General features: G+C 60.8%; 1 protein-coding gene across 5 annotated transcripts; it reads left to right on the top strand.

The window, feature by feature from the left end:
* The first annotated feature begins 1,408 nt into the window (after nucleotides 1-1,408).
* LINGO3 (leucine rich repeat and Ig domain containing 3) lies at nucleotides 1,409-18,394 on the top strand. Of its 5 annotated transcripts, none has more exons than XM_078361441.1 (4): nucleotides 1,409-1,510; nucleotides 12,815-13,742; nucleotides 15,991-16,118; nucleotides 16,348-18,394. In XM_078361441.1, exon 4 carries the CDS (start codon nucleotides 16,394-16,396, stop codon nucleotides 18,170-18,172), a length of 1,779 nt encoding a protein of 592 aa, XP_078217567.1. In that variant the 5' UTR covers nucleotides 1,409-1,510; nucleotides 12,815-13,742; nucleotides 15,991-16,118; nucleotides 16,348-16,393; the 3' UTR covers nucleotides 18,173-18,394. The 5 variants fall into 5 exon arrangements, with proteins under 5 accessions (XP_078217567.1, XP_054106131.1, XP_054106132.1 ...); XM_054250156.2 differs by lacking the exon at nucleotides 12,815-13,742 and adding an exon at nucleotides 8,116-8,364; XM_054250157.2 differs by lacking the exon at nucleotides 12,815-13,742.
* The last annotated feature ends 2,964 nt before the right edge of the window (nucleotides 18,395-21,358 follow it).

Below are 21,358 nucleotides of genomic sequence, written 5' to 3'. Positions count from 1 at the left end.
GGCCAGGTGTGGCTACTGCCCCTTCCACAAAGCTTTGTGATCTGCTCCCCCTGTCCGCAGAAATCCCCCTTGAGCCTGCCAGCGCCTCCTCTTACAGCTCTTGACCTGGTATACAGCAGGTGCTCAATGAACGCCTTCCTCCAAGAACCCTGAGAGGCAGCTATCAGGAGCTTCACTTTACAGAGGGAGAAACAGGATCAGAGAGAGAAAGAGACCCCCCCCGCCGGGGTCAGGCAGCAGCAGCCCAGGGCCCGCTAGCTGGCGGGGAGAGGGTGGGGGGGGTCACAAAATCCTTCCAGATAGCTCCGGGGCCAGGAAGTGACCCGTACCCGTCCCCCCCTCCTGCAGCATCCCGTGGGGGGCCTGGCCTGCAGCCTCCGGGGACTCGGTTTCTGGGCCTCCAGCCAACGCGACAGTCTGGGAACACAGCCTGCTTGAGTCACAGGTGGCTGCGCGGATGGCAGGCCACCACCAAAGCCACTGGGAGTACACAGCAGGCGGGAGGACGGCGGGTGGGCGGAGGGGGTGGACAGGGCAAGGTTACACGCACGGGCTCCGGAGGCCTCCTTCCCGCCCCTCACTCGGGACAAATGGCATCTCCCAGCCTCGGTTTCCTCGTCTGTGAGATGGGGAGGCTAAATTTAGCCTTCAGAAGGCGCAGCAAGCGGCCCGGGCACCGCGTGGCTCATGCCTGTGATCCCAGCATTTTGGGAGGCCGGGGCGGGTGGATCACCTGAGGTCAGGAGTTCAAGACCAGCCTGGCCAACTTGGCGAAACCCTGTCTCTACTAAAAATACAAAAATTAGCTGGGCGTGGTGGCGTGTGCCTGTAATCCCAGCTACTCGGGAGGCTGAGGCAGGAGAATCGCTTGAACCCGGGAGGCGGAGGTTGCTGGGAGCCGAGATGGTGCCCCTGTAATTAAGCCTGGGCGACAGAGCAAGATTCCACCTCAAAAAAAACAACAACAACCCAGCAGAGGTGGAGAGCAGACAGGACCCTTGCGGCAATAGGGAGCCATGGCAGGCTCGGGAGCCCAGTGGCCAAGCTTCCTCTGAGGCCACATAAGCAACGGGCCTGGAGGGCTGGGCTGGGGATGGGGGGGGGGGCAGAGGAGGCGATGGCAGCTTCCAGAAGGTTCTACACGGAGCAACCTGCTGCACTTGGGGCGCCCCTTCCTTTCTCGCACGGCGCACCCAGGCGGTGGGGACGGGGGACCTCGGACTCGAGGCGCGCGAGGTGCGCACCGAGGGGTCACGCACCCGCCCTCCCGGCGCCCCCCGCACCTGCGCCCACGTGGCCTCGCACACCTGCGGCCCCAGTCGCCGCGCACGCGGCCCCGCGCAGCCCCCGCGCGCTCCCGCCAGGCGCGCGGACGAGACGGGCGGGCGGGCACGCGCGCGGCGGCGGCGCGCACGGCGGAGCCCGGGAGGAGGCGGCGGCGGCTGCTGGTGTCGGCTCCGGGCGGCCCCCGCGCCGCAGCCCGCGCCGTGTCCGCGGCGGAGCCGCCCAGGTGAGTGGCTGCGCCGGGGCCCGGCGGGGGGAGCGCCCACAGGCCTGGGGACCCCGCGCCCCGCGCCCAGAGCCCCCAGCCCGCGACCCCGTCCTGGGTCGGGGGAAACTGCCCCGCGCACCCCTCTCGGGCGATCGCTCCTTGCCAGGCCCCCCACGCTCCCCCTGGAAACTTTGGGGGCGAACTCCCCACCCTGGGGTCCCCCGCGGCTCCAAGGAGCGGGGAACCGGGTGTGCATCTCCCCCGGCAGTGGGGACGCCTGGGAGGAGGATGCGCTCCGCTCCAGGAGGAGATGAAGGGGGGACCGGCTGGGTCTGGGGTGTGGGGAACGGTCCGGATGGAGCCCGCAGCCGGCGCCTTCCTGCCCTGTGTCCCCGCAGCCGGGTCTGGTCCAGCCTGGGGGTGCGAAGCAGGAAGACGCACAGGGTGTCTGGGGTCCTCACCGGAGCCTGCCCCATCCCTGGAGCTGACGGCCCGGCCTGGCGGGGAGGGATCTGGGGGTACAGGGCTGAGTCCCCTGCTCTGGGGCCTGCGTCTCAACAGCACCAGGGATGGCAGGGGCTTCTCTCTGACCGCCCGGGCCTCTGGGGCCTGGCCAGGGGAGGCCCTGAGCCCCATTCAACAAGTTTGGGGGAGCAGCACCTTGCGTCTTGGTCCGGGCTCAAGAAAAGCCCCGGGTCCCTGCGCCGGAGACCCCCTTATAACCGGGTTTCTCAGCATGTGCTTCGGGCACTAACGGTGCTGGTACCCTGCACCCCCAACCCGGTTCTGAGGAGTCAGAACTTCTGAGGCGATGGGCCCCAGAACCTGCGTGGCGAACGCATGGACGCACAGTGGGGCTGCAGCACCTCTCCCTCCGGCGGGGGTGGGGAGCGGGCCTCTGGTGTGTTCGCAGAGGGACGATCTGGGGCTTGGCTGGGGGGGAATCTTGGGGAAGACAGAGCTGTGAGCACCAGAGCAGCCCAGGAGGGCTCCCTGGAAGTGGTGTGGAGAGGATGGAAAAGGTGTGATGTGTGAGTGGCCAGGTGGAGGATGCAGGCTGAAACAGGTTCGGAGAGGCTGGTGCTGGGTGGGCTTTGGGGCATCTTACCCCGGCTCTTCTCTGAGCCAAGGCAGCAGCCATCATCGGAGACAGGGTCCCGGTGGGAAGAGCCCACGGGCTTCCCCTGTCGGCCCAGCTCCTATGTCCACCGGGATCATGTGGGGTGGCAGGAAGGGGTCAGCTGGGCAGCGGGACGGGGGCTTAGGAGGCATCAGCTCAGCTTCCCCGCCCTGACTGGTCTCCACTGGTGACTTCCAGCAAATAACGTCCCCTCGCTCAGATTCACCCCACACGGCATTAAATGAGATGCTGCCCACCTCCACTCCGGCTCAGGGCGCCGCCATTAAACAGATGCTCAGGTCACGACGGTCACGGCAGCAGCCTTGCCCAGCCCCCCTCAGCCTCTGTGCTCTCCTCTGACCGGTGGGGGAGGCCACTGCCGTCCACCCCCAGGGTAAGCGGGACCTGCAGGTCCCTCGCTGAGTGGGAACAGAAGGCAGTTTGATGTCTCTTCCCACAGCGCTGTCATTCCCGGGCGCCCGAGTCACCAGGTAGAGCGCCTCTTGAAGAACTCTGAGAGCAATGTTTGCCCCAGGTGGGCCTCCCTGGAGCCGCCCACCACCTCCTGTCAATCCCGGGCCTCCTAAGAGCACCCTCCACCCTCTAGGAGGGTGCTGGGATTTTGTGGATAGAAGCTGGTCAGATTCAGGTTCCAGCTAAGTGATGCGGTGATCTGGGGCCCACTGTGACCCTCAGTCTCCTTCTCTCCAAAATGAACTTTACTATTTTCCCTCTCAGGGCTGGGCTAGTGGGTGAAGTGGCCGGTGTAGACCATGGATGCTCCAAAACTGGTCCCAGATCTAGAGGTCCCTCCTGCAGAGGGCAGTCCGTGGCCGGCGTTCTGGCTGTGAAGGAAAGTGGGTCGGGAGGCCCCCAGCCCCTCGAGGGGATGACAGGGACTAACAGCAGATGGAAGCTAATTAGGGCTTAATGAGTTGTCATGGATGAAGCCCCAGGGGGGGCCTGGATCTAGGACAGAGGATGCAGGGGTCCTGGGGGACCAGCAGCGTGTCCCCAAAAGCAGACCTTGCAGGGCAGCGTGCTGTGAGGGGCTGGACCCCTCCTCCCATATCTGTCTTAGAAGCTCAAATGGGGGTCGGTTCCAGACCACGCTCCCCTTACTCCCGCCGCCCCAGTTGTGGTGGGGGGCAGAGGGAGGGAGGATGGAGGTCACTGTGGGCCGGGGTACAGAGGGGGCCACTACCGCGCCTCTCACCCGTGCCCGCTCTGGGTTCGGCCAGCCTCCAGGAGGGCCTTTCCCGGGAGACTTCCGCACCCCTGTCCCAGGTTCGGACTGGAGGGAGGATGGGTTGGAGATAACCTTGCAAGAGGGCGGAGGGGAACAGCCCTGCGAAGAATAGAGGGGGTGGCTTGGCTGGGAGCCGAGGAGGGGAGCTGCCCACCAGGTACCTATCGGGCAGGGCCGCCCCTATTCCAGGGAGGGACCCCACCACTCCCAGCCACACTCTGCCTCCTCCTTGGGCAAAGAGCTTCCTGGACAATTAGTCCAGGATCTAAGGACAGCTGGGGACACAGGAAAGAGGGGCCTCCCTTCCCCAGTTCCTGCCATGGGGGACAGTTTTCGGGAGGGGGTGCCCAAGGCCGGTGCCTGCACTGAGGTTAATGGAGATCGCAGACCCCAAGGAGAGGCCCGTGTTCCCCGCCTTCCGCACCCCAGAAGGCAGGTGCACCACCCCGGGAGGCCTCGGGAGACCTTCCTCTTCAAGACTGCAGTGACCCGGTATGAGTCCAAAATGGGCCTCACTGGCATAAAACCAGGGCATGAGGCCGGGCACGGTGGCTCACACCTGTAATCCCAGTTCTTTGGGAGGCCGAAGCGGGCAGATCACGAGGTCAGGAGTTCAAGACCAGCCTGACCCCACATGGTGAAACCCCGTCTCTACTAAAAAAAAAAAAAAAAAAAAATACAAAAACTAGGTGGGCATGGTGGCTCTCGCCTGTAATCCGAGCACTTTGGGAAGCCAAGGCGGGAGGATCACCTGCGGTCAGGAGTTTGAGACCAGCCTGGCCAACCTGGCAAAATCCCATATGTACTAAAAATACAAAAACTTAGCTAGACGTGGTGGCTCATGCCTGTAATTCCAGCTACTCAGGCTGGGGCAGGAGAATCGCCTGAAACCAGGAGGCGGAAGTGGCAGTGAGCTGAGATCTTGCCACTGCACTCCAGCCTGGGTGACAGAGCCAGACTCTGTCTCAAAAAAATTAAATAAAATAAAAATAAAAACAGGACATGGGCAAGGCTGGGCCTTCCTGGGAGCTCCAGGTGAAAATCTGGTTCCCATCTTCCCCGGCGTCCAGAGGCACCTTGTCCCTTGGCTCGGGCCCCTTCCCTTCCCAGCCTGAGCGCGGCCTCTGACTTTCACCCCCCACCCCCACCTCCCCTCAAGAGGACCCCGTGAGGATGTCAGGCTCGGGATGATCCGGGATGAGCTCCGGATCTCACAGTTCTTACTTAATCCCATCTGCAGAGGCCGTTTTTCCATGTAAGGTGGCTTTATCTGCAGTTCCGGGGATTAGAACGGGCTGGCTGTGGGGAGGCCTTTACTCTGCCAGCCCCAGGCCCCCCTTCCCTGTTTATTTCCCCCCATACCGTGGCCCGCCCTGTGACAGACAGCTGCACTTGCCTCTTCTCTCTCTCACCCGTAGACAGAACGCAGGGATTTGTCTGTTTTGCTCAGTGCAGTTTCTCTTCAAACCAGCGCCTGGCACACAGGCATCGCTTTTAGGTGCTTAGTGAATGAATGAATGAATGAATGAATGCTTGTTGGATGAACGAATGAATGAGGTGAAGACATAGCCAGGAGCAGACCAGGGCCTGGGACTCGGGGTTCCTGACCCCTGCCGGCACCCAGTGGAGACTTCGCTGGAAGGAACCTCCTCGGCCAACTTCTCACTGGCGCAGCCCGGGAGGTGACTGGGAGCCCACGGATCCCTTTTGCAGAAGAGGAAACTGAGGCTCAGAGACTTCAATGTCTCTGCCCAAGGCGGTCGGCGGCCGATTCAGGTGGGGACCCATGTGTTCTAGTCCTGGCTCCGGAGTGGACATTGATTCGGTGCCTGGTGTTCAGTTCAGCCTCCCCGGGCTCGGCCATTGGCCGCAGCTCTGCGTGTCGGTGACGGGGCGGAGAGGGAGGTAATAGCACCCTGCTCTCTGGAGACAGAGGTGCAGCCCAGAGCCAAGACTTTCCAAGGCCTGGGAGAGGGAGGGTGACAGGGTCAGACCACGCAGAGCTGGACGCGCCTTCTAACTGTAACCCAGATCTGGCCATGCTCTCGCTCAGTATCCTCCCATGGCTCCCTATTGCCCATGGACGCATGTTGGGACACCTCCCTCTCGGTTCAGTGCCCCGTGTGGTTTGGTCGTTGCCAGCCTGGGCCCCTGCCCTACAAAGCTCAGACACACCTCCGCCATCATCGCCCCTCGCCTTGCTGTACCCTGCTGACCCCGGCTCCCCACCCCCGCCTCAGCTCAGACAGGGCCTTCCTGGGCCGTTCAAACAGCCACAGCGTGGAACAGATGCCCACAGCTCCCTGCTCACTCCCCTCCTCAGTGCTGTTTTCAGAGGATCTGCCCATTCACTGGGCTGCGTGATTCTCGCCCGTGTGTCCCTCCGACTTGGCGCTCAGAGAGAGACGCCCGCCGTCCCCGGAGGCCACAGACATCCGATTGCATTGATTGGAAATGGCCAGGACAGGCCAACCCGCAGAGGCGGGAGGCGGATGCATGGGGGACCCGGCTGGGGAGGGGGTGGCAGTGACTGCTGATGGGGACCGGGCTTCCTTTTGGGGGTGATGGAATGTTCTGGAAGTAGAGGTGCCGGTGGACAGTCTGGGAATGTGCTGGAAGGCGTTGAATGGAATAGCTGTAATAGGCTGCGGGTGTCTCCGTGGAAGCCGCCACGCCGCCGCCAGCACCCACGCAGCCCCCGGCACATGCTGAGGCTTAGGAGGAGGACCGGCGCCCTGGGGTGCGATGGCAGGGCAGGGGCCAGCACACCGACCACCCCCACCTGTTCAGGACAGACCCCCGACCCCCCACTCCCGTCCACCTCCACCAACGCCGTCCCTGCCACCGGCCCGGCCCCCCTGCCAAAGGCCTCGGCGGCTGGTCGTGCATGGCAATGAGGCTCTGTCCTTGAAACACGCGTCCTCCCTCCTCAGGGGTCGACGCCACGCTCACCCAGACCCCCAAGGCCAGGCAGCAGAGCTCACCGAGACGACCTCCAGGGCAGGGCGTCCTCTGGGGCAGACGAGCAGTCCCGGGCCTGGTGTGACGTGCCCATAGGCAGGGAGGGGAGACAGGGAGGCTCTCGGTCGCCGGCCCCAGCTCCAGCTTCATGCCTGTGGACGGCGGGGCGCTGAGCCGAGGAGGTGACGTCACCCGAGGACACAGCTGTTCTCACCTCTGTGGCGTTCAGTAGCAGCTGATGTGCCGTACGCTGATTTCACGGCGTCACCTGCACCAGAATGTAAGCTCCTTAAGGACAGGGGGCCGGGCGTGGCGGCTCACGCCTGTAATCCCAGCACTTTGGGAGGCCGAGGCAGGCGGATCACCTGAGGTCAGGAGTTCGAGACCAGCCTAGCCCACATGGCAAAACCCCGTCTCTACTAAAAATCAAAAAATTAGCCGGGCGTGGTGGCGCATGGCCTGTAACCCCAGCTACTCGGGAGGCTGAGGCAGAATTGCTTGAACCCGGGAGTGGGAGGCTACAGTGAGCCGAGATCATCGTGCCACTGCACTCCGGCCTGTGTGACAGAGCGAGACTCTGTCTCAAAACATAAATAAATAGGCCAGGAGTGGTGGCTCACAGCTGTAATCCCAGCACTTTGGGGGGCTGAGGCGGGCGGATCACTAGAGGTCGGGCGTTCAAGACCAGCCTGACCAATATGGTGAAACCCCGTCTCTACTAAAAATCAAAACATTAGCTGGGCACGGTGGCGCCTGCCTGTGATCCCAGCTACTCGGGAGGCTGAGGCAGGAGAATTTCTTGAACCCAGGAGGCGGAGGTTGCGGTGAGCTGAGATCGCGCCATTGCACTCCAGCCTGGGTAACAAGAGCGAGACTCCATCTCAGTGAATAAATAAATGAAGAAGGACAGGGACTTTCTGGACTTGGACTGTCTTCTCTGATGTATTTCTAGTTCATGGAAGAGCACCTGGCACGTTTTCTTCTCTCTTCTCTTCCCTTTTCCTTTTTTTTTTTTTTTTTTTGAGAAGGAGTTTCACTCTTGTCACCCAGGCTGGAGTGCAATGGCGCCATCTCGGCTCACCGCAACTTCCACCTCCTGGGTTCAGGCAATTCTCCCGCCTCAGCCTCCTGAGCAGCTGGGATTACAGGCACCCCACCACCACACCCGGCTAATTTTGTATTTTTAATAGAGATGGGGTTTTGCCATGTTGGCCATGCGCCTGCCTCGGCCTCCCAAAGTGCTGGGATTACAGGCACGCACCACCATGCCCAACTAATTTTTTGTATTTTTAGTAGAGATGGGGTTTCACCATGTTGACCAGGCTGGTCTCGAACTCCTGACGTCAGGTGATCCTCCCACCTCCACCTCCCAAAGTGCTGGGATCACAGTCTTGAGCCGCCTCGCTCCGCCCAGGGTGTGGACGTCAATGCGTGCAGCCTCCTGGGACCTCAGCAGAGCACAGAATCATGGTGGAGTCTGTGGAATCTCCTAACCCAGGAGGGCATCTGAGCCAGGGTGATTCTGCTCCCAGGGGACATTTGGTAAATGTCTGGGGACATCTTTGGATGTCTCGACAGGGGGTGCCCTGGCATGGAGTGGGTGGAGGCCAGGGCCACTGCTCAGCACCCCAAAGTGCCCAGGATGGCCCCACTCCAGAGAACGACCTGGCCCCAACGTTCACAGAGCCCAGGAGACGTGGGTTTGCAGGGGCTGGCCCGATCCTCCCCCCACTGCAGTTCCATTCTGCATGGAGGGCACTGAGGCTGGAACAGGAGGAGCGAGGTGAATGCCGGGGGCAAGCTAGAGGGGTGTTTGGGGTGGGCAACGTGGGCTTGGCAGTGGCAGGAGGCACAGATCCAGGGAGGACTCCGGCCTGTGGGAGAGGAAGGGTGGAGCTGGGGTCACTCTGTCGCCCAGGCTGGAGCACAGTGGTACAATCTCTGCTCACTGCAACCTCCGCTTCCCGGGTTCAAGTGATTCTCCTGCCTCAGCGTCCCGAGGAGCTGGGATCACAGGCACGCGCCACCATGCCCGGCTAATTTTTGTATTTTTAATAGAGATGGGGTTTCACCATGTTGGCCAGGCTGGTCTCGAACTCCTGACCTCAGATGATCCGCCCACCTCGGCCTCCCAAAGTGCTGGGATCACAGGTGTGAGCCGCCACTCCCGGCCTTAATACATTTTATATATTAGCCAGGCCTGGTGTTGTTCCAGTTTCCCGGGAGGCTGAGGCAGGAGGATCACTCGAGCCTAGTAAGTCGAGGCTGCGGTGACCTGTGATTGAAGGTCGCTGCACTCCAGCCTGGGCAACAGAGCGAGACCCTGTCTCACACAAACAAAAAAAAGCAATGGGGGGTCCTGGCCTTGTAACCCCATCCTACCTACGGCCCACGGCTCCAGGGTAAGAAACTGCTCAGGGCACCCAGCCCCTTCCTCACCCAAGAGCAGCAGGAGTTGAGGGGGTTCTCTGACATCTTGAAGACCCCCACAGCCCTCCCCCCAAGAGACACCCTGCTGGAAGAGACCAGAGAGGCCAGTGAGATTCATTCAGGGCGCCCAGTGAGGAGATGGGGGTCCTACAGAGAGAATCGAATTTCCCACCATCCCCTCTCCAGGAACCAGTTCTTCCTCCCAAGTTGGGAGGCACCAGACCCTCAGGGGACATGTCAGAAGCCTCAGTCCAGCTTCCAGATCGCCCTCCCGCCTCCCCGCAGCACCCTGCGGAGGAAGTGATGGGGCCTGACTGTTGTGGGGGGAGGTGGGGTTGAAAAACTAGGTCACAGCTTGAGTGGCCCCTGCTGGGCGAGAGGGATCAGCTGTCCTCTCATCCCAGGAGTAATTATAGAGCCAGAGCTCTCAGGGCGCCCCGCAGGGCTCTTGTGCCCGCGCCGTGACAGCCGAGGTCCAGAGAGGGTAGGTTTCTCCTCGGAGGTCACACAGCGCATCCGGACTGAGGCCTCCCGCTGGCACCTCTGCCACTGGATCAGTGTGGCTGTGACCGAGCCATTCCAGACCTATCATCTCTCCAGGAGACTTCCTGATTTTGCCCTTATCTGTGCTGTGTGCGAAGCGCTTTTAAAAAAATTCTTGGCCGGACGCAGCGGCTCACACCTGTAATCCCAGCACTTTGGGAGGCCGAGGCAGCCGGATCACCTGAGGTCAGGAGTTCAAGACCAGCCTGACCAATATGGTAACAGCCCATCTCTACTAAATACACAAAAAATTAGCCGGACGTGCTGGTGGGCGCCTGTAATCCCAGCTCCTCGGGAGGCTGAGGCAGGAGAATCACTTGAACCCGGGAGGCGGAGGCTGCAGTGAGCTGAGCTCGCACCACTGCACTCCAGCCTGGGCAAAAAGAGCGAAACTCCATCTCAAAAAAAAAAAGAATTGGCATGGTAGCCCATGCCTATATTCCGAGTGCTTTGGGAGGCCAAGGCACATGAATTGCTTGAACCCAAGAGTTCAAGACCAGCCTGGGCAAGAGAGTGAGACCCTATCTCCACCAAAAAGAAAGAAAGAAAAAATTCACCAGATGTGCTAGTGCACACCTGTAATCCCAGCAGTTTGGGAGGCTGAAGTGAGAGGATCACTTGAGCTGGGGAGCTGGAGGCTGCAGTGAGCCAAGATCACACCGCTACACTCCAGCCTGGACAACAGAGCAAGACCCTGTCTATAAATAAATATTTCCAACTTAAAAAGAAACCTCTAATTTAGAAAATGGGGCCGAGGCACGGTGGCTCACGCCTGTAATCCCAGCACTTTGGGAGGCCGAGGCAGGCGGATCACTTGAGCTCAGGAGTTTGAGACCAGCCTGGCCAACATGGCGAAACCCCATCTCTACTAAAAATACAAAAATTAGCTGGATGCGGTGGCGTGTGCCTGTAATCCCAGCTACTCAGGAGGCTGGGGCAGGAGAATTGCTCGAACCTTGAAGGCAAATGCCCCCCAGGAGCTCATTCCACTCCAGCCTGGGCGACACAGCAAGACCCTGGCTCAGAAAACAAACTGGCCTGGTGAGGTGGATCCCCTGAGCAGTGTGAGTAACACGGTGACCCCTGGTGTCTAGTGATAATACAGAAACTAGCTGGGCGTGGCGGCGGGCACCCATAACACCAGCTCCTCGGGAGGCTGAGGCAGGAGAATCGCTTGAACCCGGGAGGCGGACGTTGCAATGAGCTGAGATCACGCCACTGCACTCCAGCCGGGGCAACAGAGCGAGACTCTGTCTTAAAAAAAAAAACAAAAAACAGGAGGGGAGGGAGGCTGCGTGCCCAGATCTGGGGGGAGCAGAGCAGCGTGAGGGGTCTGTGCTGAGAGGAAAGAGCCTGCGGTGTTTGGATGAGGCCAGGGTGGGGTGAGGGCAGGTTCCTGCATGGTCTTGATGCCAACAGATGGACGTTTCTTGCCTGAGAGCTGGGGCAGGTTTTCTTTATTCTTCTTTTTTTAAGACAGGATCCGGAGGCCGGGCGCGGTGGCTCACGCCTGTAAGCCCAGAACTCTAGAGGCCGAGGTGGGTGGATCATTTGAAGTCAAGAGTTCGAGCCCAACCTGGCCAACATGGTGATGCCCCGTCTCTACTAAAAATACAAAAGTGGGCCGGGCGCGGTGGCTCACGCCTGTAATCCCAGCACTTTGGGAGGCTGAGGTGGGTGGATCACGAGGTCAAGAGATCGAGACCATCCAGGTCAACATGGGGAAACCCCGTCTCTACTAAAAATACAAAAAATTAGCTGGGCATGGTGGCGCGTGCCTGTAATCCCAGCTACTCGGGAGGCTGAGGCAGGAGAATCACCTGAACCCAGGAGGCGGAGGTTGCAGTGAGCCGAGATCGCGCCATTGCACTCCAGCCTGGGTAACGGAAGCGAAACTCCGTCTCAAAAAAAAATACAAAAATGATTTGGGTGTGATGGCGGGCACCTGTAACCCCAGCTACTTGGGAGGCTGAGGCAGGAGAATCGCTTGAACCCAGGAGGTGGAGGCTGCAGTGATCACACTACTGGTGAGAATCTCCAAAAAAAGAACAGAAAGACAGGGTCTCGCTCTGTTGCCCAAACTGGAGGGCAGCGGCGCGGTCTCAGCTCACTGCATCCTCCACCTCCCAGGCTGCAGTGATCCTCCCACCTCGGCCTCCCACAGGGCTGGGATTACAGGCGTGAGCCGCTGCGCCCGGCCTGTGGGCAGGTTCCCACCGGTGGTTTTGGAAACGCTGTGGAGAGGACAGTAAGCGCGGAGGTCTGAGGTGGAGGGGGGCGGGTAAAAGGGCCATCACCGCCCTAGGGCTCTCATCCCCTCCTGTGACACAGCCTCTAAGTGTGCTGTCACGGGGTGGGGGCGGCAGCAGCTCAGGAGAGAATGACCCAGAAAAACAGCCCGGGAGGGAGCCTGCTGGGAGGGAAGGATTGCCTTCCCTGTAAAACGCCCAGGTCAGGATTAAAGGTGTTTTCTGTGGGGGGGCTCCTGCCCCCTCTCTCGTCCCCTCCCTTCCTCGAGTTCCCCACAAACCCCACACTGGGGCGGGAGGACCGAGGCCTCCTGGAGACCGGGGGCTCCTCTCCTTCCTCTCGGTGGGGCCCAGACTTCCTTCCCGCCACGCTCCGTGCTGGTCCATACAGCGTGTGAATTCCCGGTTTGGCATCTGTCCCTGCGCGTTCGCGTCCACCCTAATCCAGAATTCAGTTTGGCGTTGCCTTTATTTTGCCGTGAATAGGATTGCACCATATGGTATTGTTTGGCAACCTTGATTTATCTCCGCCACCTTGCCCTCTGGGTGCGTATCTTTTGGGATTTCATAATAATCGTGGAGAGTGGTTTTTTTTTTTTTTTTTGAGACAGAGTCTCTCTCTGTGCCCCAGGCTGGAGTGCAATGGCGCGATCTCGGCTCACCGCAACCTCCACCTCCTGGGTTCAGGCAATTCTCCTGCCTCAGCCTCCCGAGTAGCTGGGATTACAGGCACGCGCCACCGTGCCCAGCTAATTTTTTGTATTTTTTAGTAGAGACGGGGTTTCACCACGTTGACCAGGATGGTCTCGATCTCTTGACCTTGTGATCCACCCGCCTCGGCCTCCAAAAGTGCTGGGATTAGAGGCTTGAGCCACCGCGCCCGGCAGGAGGAATTTCCTCTCTCAGTTCTGGAGTCTGGAAGTCGGAGCTCAGGCAGGTCCACGCTTCCTTTGGGGGCTTTTGGGGAGACCCTTTCTGACCATCCCTGCTGTCACTCGTCACTTGCCCTGTGCAAGAGTCACTCCAGCGTCTGCCTGGGTTGTCACCGGGCTTTGCCTGTGCCGCCGCATCCAAATTTCCCTCATAAGGACACCAGTCATGGAATTAGGGCTCCCCCCACTCCCTCGTGACCTCGTCTTAATGAATCACAGCCGCAAAATACAAACTCTGTCCTCACTTAACGGACGATGCCTCCTGGGGCTCCGCGTCTGTCCGCTCTGGAAGGCACTGGGAAGGCAGGAGCTGCCTTCCTAGATATTTCGCCGATGAGGATGGACGGCCCATGGGAACCGTGAGGAGACGCAGCCTGGCTTGGGCCAAGGGGCCTGGGGGATGCCTGAGGGGACTCAGCTGCTGAGACGCCAAAAATAGCCAGCTGGCAGGCGGGGACGTGGCCAAGCAGAAGAGGCTGGCAATGCCGCCTGGTAGCTCCGGCTGCTTCCTCCGTTCCCTCCAGCCCCACCTCTGCCTCCAACCCCACAGCCCCCAGAATCTGGGCTACAGCCAAGGAGATGGTAAAGGTACGGCAGGCTCCCAGGAGAGATGGAAGCAGCACAGAAGACACAGCCACTGGGACCCACGGAGCACTGATGTCTGTTCCTCTCGGCCACCACGGCTCCACGCCATCTGCTCCCCACCCAGAGGCGCCTCGTAACCCAGCTCCCCGTCCCACTCCACTCTCTCCCTCAGTTCCACCAGGTGACCACTGTACCTCAGGGCCTTTGCACGGGCCGTTCCCCCAGCCCCACACCCTTCCTCCAGAAAACCAGGGGCTCTTTTTTTTTTTTGAGACGGAGTTTCACTCTTGTTGCCCAGGCTGGAGGGCAATGGCGCGATCTCGGCTCACCACAACCTCCACCTCCTGGGTTCAGGCAATTCTCCTGCCTCAGCCTCCTGAGTAGCTGGGATTACAGGCACGCGCCACCATGCCTGGCTAATTTTTTGTATTTTTGGTACAGACAGGGTTTCACCATGTTGACCAGGATGGTCTCGATCTCTTGACCTCGTGATCCACCCGCCTCGGCCTCCCAAAGTGCTGGGATTACAGGCGTGAGCCACAGAGCCGGGCCAGGCTTTTTTTTTTTTTTTTTTTTTGAGACTGAGTCTCCCTCTGTCACCCAGGCTGGAGTGCAATGAATGGCATGATCTCGGCTCACTGCAACCTCCGCCTCCCGGGTTCAAGTGATTCTCCTGCCTCAGCCTCCCAAGTAGCTGGGACTACAGGCGTGTGTCACCATGCCCAGCTAATTTCTGTATTTTTAGTACAAACAAGGTTTCACCATGTTGGCCAGGCTGATCTTGATCTCCTGACCTCTTGATCCGCCCACCTCAGCCTCCCAAAGTGCTGGGATTATAAGGCGTGAGTTACCGCACCCAGCCTTTTTTTATTTTTTTTTTGAGACAGAGTCTTGCTGTGTCTCCAGGGGCTGGAGTGCAGTGGTGCAATCACAGCTCGCGACAGCCTCAACTCCTGCGGTAAAGCAATCCTCCCACCTCAGACTCCCCAGCAGTTAGCAGTATAGCGCACAGCACCACACCTGGCTAAGTTTTATATTTTAGTAGAGATGGGGTTTCCTCATGTTGCCCAGGCTGGTCTCGAACTCCTGACCTCAGGTGACCCCCCCCCCCCGCCTCGGCCTCCCAAAATGCTGTCATTCCAGGCGTGAGCCATCGTGCCCGGCCTTGAATGTATCTTTTGTAGGGACACAGTTCCACCCACAACAGGGTCTGAGATCAATTGTCACCTCCCTGTCTGTCGATCGGCCTGTCCTGGACATTTTATAGAAATGAGATCACAGCAGGGCTCAGTGCGTCACGCTTGTCATCCCAGCACTTTGGGAGGCCCAGGTGCGTGGATCACCTGAGGTCAGGAGTTTGACACCAGCAAGGCCAACATGGTGAAAACCCGTCTCTACTAAAAATACAAAAATTATCCGGGCGTGGTGGCGGCCACCTGTAGTCCCAGCTACTCGGGAGGCTGAGACAGCAGAATGACTCGAACCTGGGAGGCGGAGGTTGCCGTGAGCCGAGATCATGCCACTGCACTCCAGACTGGGCCACAGAGCGAGACTCCATTCCAAAAAAAAAAAAAAGAAAGAAAGAAAGAAACGGGATCACACACTGTGTGGCTTTTTGTGTCGGGCGTCTCTCACAAGCATGGGGTCCTCAAGGTACATCCCCTGTGGCCTGCGTTAGCGTTGCTTCTTTCCGTGCTGAGCCGTGTCCATTTGTGGATGGCTGTGCTGTGGACTCCCCACCCCCGATGCGCCTCCCAGCCTTTCCCGCTGTTTGGCTGTGACAGACTCAGCTGTGAATGCTCCCGTGCAGGTATTCTGCGCACGGTGTGTTCCATTCTCTTATGTAAAGATAACAAGGGGCAGGCCGGGTGCAGCGCAGTGGTTCACACCTGTCACCCCAGCGCTTTGGGAGGCCGAGGCAGGCGGATCACCTGAGGTCAGGAGTTCGAGACCAGCCTGGCCAACATGGTGAAACCCTGTGTCTAGTAAAAATATGAAAATTAGCCAGGCGTGCTGGCGGGCACCTGTAGTCCCAGCTACTCAGGAGGCTGAGGCAGGAGAATCTCTTGAACCTGGGAGGTGGAGGTTTCAGTGAGCCGAGATCGTACCACTGCACTCCAGCCTGGGCGACAGAGCAAGACTCCATCTCAAAAAACAAAAAAAAAACAGGAGTGGAATTGCAGCGTCACAAGGACTGGAATTTCATCAATACTGCGCTTTTTTTTTTTTTTTTTGAGACAGGGTCTTGTGCCATCTCCCAGGCTGGAATGCACTGCGGTAATTACAGCTCATTGTGGCCTCGACCCCCTGGCCTCAAGCAGTCCTCCCGGCTCAGCCTCCCAAGTAGCTGGGACCCTGCCTGGGTAAATTTCAAATATTTCCCAATTACTTGCAAACCAGCTAATTTTTTTTTTTTTTTTTTTTCCTAGAGACAAAGGTGTCACTGTGTCAGCCAGGCTGGCTTGCAGTGGCACCAGTGTAGCTCACCGCAGCCTCAACCTCCTGAGCAGCCCAAGCGATCCTCCTGCCTCAGCCTCCTGAGCAGCCGGGACCACAGGTCTACACCACCACTTGCGTCTAAATCTTTTATTTTTTGGTAGAGATGGGAGTCTCGCTGTGTTAGTGCAGGCTGGTCTCGAACCCTCAAACTCAAGCGATTCTCCCACCTCACCTTCCCAAAATCCTGGGCGCTGGGGCGGGTTAGGGGTGAGGGCTGGGTGCGGAGGCGCCCCGGGATTGGGGGGGCGGTGCTAACGGTGCTAACGCTGCGCGCTCCCCGCCCGCAGGTGCGCAGGAGGATGGTGGCGCGGCCCTAGGCCCACGCTCCGCACCATGACCTGCTGGCTGTGCGTCCTGAGCCTGCCCCTGCTGCTGCTGCCCGCGGCGCCGCCCCCGGCCGGAGGCTGCCCGACCCGCTGCGAGTGCACCGCGCAGACCCGCGCCGTGGCCTGCGCGCGCCGCCGCCTGACCGCCGTGCCGGAAGGCATCCCGGCCGAGACGCGCCTGCTGGAGCTCAGCCGCAACCGCATCCGCTGCCTGAACCCGGGCGACCTGGCCGCGCTACCCGCGCTGGAGGAGCTGGACCTGAGCGAGAACGCCATCGCGCACGTGGAGCCCGGCGCCTTCGCCAACCTGCCGCGCCTGCGCGTCCTGCGTCTCCGGGGCAACCAGCTGAAGCTCATCCCGCCCGGGGTCTTCACGCGCCTGGACAACCTCACGCTGCTGGACCTGAGCGAGAACAAGCTGGTGATCCTGCTGGACTACGCGTTCCAGGACCTGCGCAGCCTGCGGCGCCTGGAGGTGGGCGACAACGACCTGGTGTTCATCTCGCGCCGGGCCTTCGCGGGGCTGCTGGCGCTGGAGGAGCTCACCCTGGAGCGCTGCAACCTCACGGCGCTGTCCGGGGAGTCGCTGGGCCACCTGCGCGGCCTGGGCGCCCTGCGGCTGCGCCACTTGGCCATCGCCGCCCTGGAGGACCAGAACTTCCGCAGGCTGCCCGGGCTGCTGCACCTGGAGATCGACAACTGGCCGCTGCTGGAGGAGGTGGCGGCGGGCAGCCTGCGCGGCCTGAACCTGAGCTCGCTGTCCGTCACCCACACCAACATCAGCGCCGTGCCGGCCGCCGCCCTGCGCCACCAGGCGCACCTGACCTGCCTCAACCTCTCGCACAACCCCATCAGCACCGTGCCGCGCGGCTCGTTCCGGGACCTGGTCCGCCTGCGCGAGCTGCACCTGGCCGGGGCCCTGCTGGCCGTGGTGGAGCCGCAGGCCTTCCTGGGCCTGCGCCAGATCCGCCTGCTCAACGTGTCCGACAACCTGCTGTCCACGCTGGAGGAGAGCACCTTCCACTCGGTGAACACGCTGGAGACGCTGCGCGTGGACGGGAACCCGCTGGCCTGCGACTGCCGCCTGCTGTGGATCGTGCAGCGGCGCAAGACGCTCAACTTCGACGGGCGGCTGCCGGCCTGCGCCACCCCCGCCGAGGTCCGCGGCGACGCGCTGCGCAAGCTGCCCGACTCGGTGCTGTTCGAGTACTTCGTGTGCCGCAAGCCCAAGATCCGCGAGCGGCGGCTGCAGCGCGTCACGGCGGCCGCGGGCGAGGACGTGCGCTTCCTGTGCCGCGCCGAGGGCGAGCCCGCGCCCAGCGTGGCCTGGGTGACGCCGCAGCACCGGGCGGTGACGGTCGCCAGCGCGGGCCGGGCGCGCGTGCTCCCCGGGGGCACCCTGGAGATCCGGGACGCGCGGCCGCAGGACAGCGGCACCTACACGTGCGTGGCCAGCAACGCGGGCGGCAACGACACCTACTTCGCCACGCTGAGCGTGCGGCCCGAGCCGGCCGCCAACCGGACCCCGGGCGAGGCGCGCAACGAGACGCTGGCGGCCCTGCGCGCGCCGCTGGACCTCACCACCATCCTGGTGTCCACCGCCATGGGCTGCATCACGTTCCTGGGCGTGGTCCTCTTCTGCTTCGTGCTGCTGTTCGTGTGGAGCCGCGGCCGCGGGCAGCACAAGAACCACTTCTCCGTGGAGTACTCGTTCCGCAAGGTGGACGGGCCGGCGGCCGCGGCGGGCCAGGGGGGCGCGCGCAAGTTCAACATGAAGATGATCTGAGGGTCCCCGGGGGCGCGGCCGGGCCCTCCCCCTCCCCCTCCCCACCCAGCCCGCCGCCCTCGGGCCCGGCCGCGCGGGGCCACCTATGCATCTTCCGGAGGGGGCGGGGCGGCTCCCCCGGCAGAATCTCCCCTTTTTTTGTAGACGCCCAACCGCAGGACTGTTTCATCAGCATGCGTCTTTTTGCAGTTTCTCAAGCGTTTTCTAAAGGTTTCAACCCGTCTTCCTGTCCCTGCTATGGTGGCTGAGCTGGGGGAGGGGGTGCGGGCTGCAAGGATGGGGGGATGGGCTGCCGTCTGCCAACCCGGGAAGGCCGGGGGGGTCTCAGAGACCCCAGGGTTCTCAGGCCCGTAGTCCACACCCAGGAGGCACATGGCTGCTGCCGCCAGGCCCTGGGCTTCCGCTCCCCCAGCTCTTGGCACTAAGGTCACATGAGGGAGATGGTGGACACCCAGCCCCCACGGGAGGGTGCACAGAAAGTCTGCATCATTCACACCTGGGCGTCCTGCACCTCACACTCAGAGACACACTGACACCCGGAATACAGTCACACAGGTGAAACACACCTCACACCCAGAGACACACCGGGAAGTCACACAGGTGAAACACACCTCACACCCAGAGACACACCGGGAACAGTCACACAGGTGAAACACACCTCACACCCAGAGACACACCGGGAAGTCACACAGGTGAAACACACCTCACACCCAGAGACACACCGGGAAGTCACACAGGTGAAACACACCTCACACCCAGAGACACCTGAAACACACCTTACACCCAGCTGACAATAAAACCAGGCCCTGGGCACCAGAGTTGACCACAGGGGCAAACAGGGTTCTCATGAGAGCAGAGATCACACCTGGGACACAGCTCACATCTGGGACACGCTCTGCTCACACCCAGAACACACACAGCTCACACCTGGGACACATTCAGCTCAAACCCAGGACACAGCTCACAGGACATGCTCAAGTCACACCCAGAACACACAGCTCACACCTGGGACAGATAGCCCACACCTGGGACACATGGCTCACACCTGGGACACACGGCCCACCCAGCGCCTGCTCAGCTGAGCATCTCCTAGCCGACCTTCAAGCGCAGGCTCAGGTCTTGCTGAGGACCCAGCACACACGGTGGGGTCCTCACACCCCACCCTCTGTCCTCCCCACAGCCCAGCAGGGGTATCCACAGGGAGGAGCCATCACCGGGTCCCTCCACCTCCCTTCCCTGCCACTTGCTTCCCAGAACAGCAGGCAAGAGGGGGCCACCGTGGCCCCGGCCCAGGAGCATGGCTTCTGGGGTGCTGTGTCCCTCTAAATGCGTCTACTGGAGGGACCTTCGCCCCTAGGTCCTGACCCCTGAGCTGGCCTCAGATAGGCCCTGAGCGTGGCACTATCATGCCCGGCCCTGCTGACCCAGGACTCAGGTAGGGAACGAGACCAAGGAGCACAGAGGGTTCTTGGGGGCCCTGCTATGTGCATTGCAGAGGCAATGAGAAGATCAAGGCTGCAGCCAGGGCCTCCCCATGCAGCAAGGACCCCAGTTCTCGGGAGAGGGTGACAGAGGAAGCTTGGTCTCTGCACCTGCAGGGGTGCGGCAGATCTAGGACCAAAGCAGGAGTCACAGGCCAACTGCAGCTCAGGTCAGGGAAGATCTTCCCCCATTCCACCACTCTGTCACTCTACAGGTAGTGTGCTCCGTGTCACGGGGGGTAAGCAAGCAGGAGCTGAGGTTTTGCAGAAGGATTCAGACACCACACAGGGACCATAGGGACCGTCTGTGACCGGCCTCCCCACAGCTACTTCTTGCCCCTCCCTTCCACATTTGCCAGAGGAGTTAGGACACAGCTGGGGGCAGCTACAGGGACCTTTATTAGGCCAAAACCACAGCCAGAAAGGGCTTGGTCGCCGACCGAGAGGTCAGGACAGACCCTCCAGGGCTTTGCAGGAAAGGCTCAAAGGCAGCTCTGCTCCTGCCCAGCTGTGTCATCTCAGCTAGCGACTGAGGACCACCCGGACCGCCAGCGTCATCTGTCAGACGGGTCTGAGGGTCAAACCCGTGACCCCGTATTCAGAGGCCAGGCCTGCCGACCGGCTAGACGGCTAGACTTGGATCCTGGGTCCCTCCAGCCTGCTCTGAGATCAGCCAGAGAGAAACAGAGAAAGACGGCTCAGCCCTGGAAGCTCTGAGCAGAGGTTTCAGACGGAGCTGGAAGGAGACACCAGCCCCATCTCCCTGAGCGTGGCCGGGAGGGCCCAGGCCTGCGCCATGATGCGCAGAGGCCCCAGCGGAGGCTCGATGTGACTGAGGGGTGAAGTTTCTGCAACCCCAACCGCCACCCCCGAATTGGGCAAAACCAATTTTTTTTCTTTTTTTTTTTTTTTGAGACAGAGTCTTGTTCTGTTGCCCAGGCTGGAGTGCACTGGCGTGATCTCGGCTCACCGCAACCTCCGCCTCCCAAGTTCAACTGATTCTCCTGCCTCAGCCTCCCGAGTAGCTGGGACTACAGGCACGCGCCACCACGCAGGCTGTTTTTGTATTTTTAGTAGAGATGGGGTTTCACCATGTTGGCCAGGCTGGTCTCGATCTCTTGACCTCATGATCTGCCCACCTCGGCCTCCCAGAGTGCTGGGATTACAGGCATGACGCGCCTGGCCCCGACTGTTTTTTTCTTAGCACCTGTCTGACCGGTTACCATGACAACCCCAAGGGCCCCCCCAAAATTGACATCCAAGTGCCTTTAGCCTGTCAAAGCCAGGAAGGGGCGCATTCTTGGCCGTGTTAGGGTTCACAGAGCGTCCGTATATTAGGATTTCTCAGCCCCCGGAGCCCCCCACCCCATCCCCACATGAACCAAGACCCCTCAGCCCCCCATCCCTCATCCTGCTGTATTTGGTCCAAGTCCAATAAAAATGGAACCAAGTTAATAACCTCAGATTTTGTTCTTACGCCCACGGGAACACCAGGGGGCAGGAGGCAGGGCTGAGGGATGAGGGGCTGCCGGGGTCCCCAGGGGGTGCTGCCGAAGCTCCAGCCCTAAAGCCATCTCTGAGAGAATTCCACACGGTGACAATGCGACAGGCCACACTTCCGCAGCGCCCATGCTGTTCCCGGCGCTGTGCCAGGCACGGTGTGCGTTCACGGCTTTCACGCTGAGGTGAGCCGGTGAGCTGGGTC

Source organism: Callithrix jacchus, chromosome 22, assembly GCF_049354715.1.
Source record: "Callithrix jacchus isolate 240 chromosome 22, calJac240_pri, whole genome shotgun sequence".
NCBI classification, from domain to species: Eukaryota; Metazoa; Chordata; class Mammalia; order Primates; family Cebidae; genus Callithrix; species Callithrix jacchus.
The sequence above is the reverse complement of the archived record's forward strand: the minus strand, read 5'-3'. Positions and strand labels throughout refer to the sequence as shown.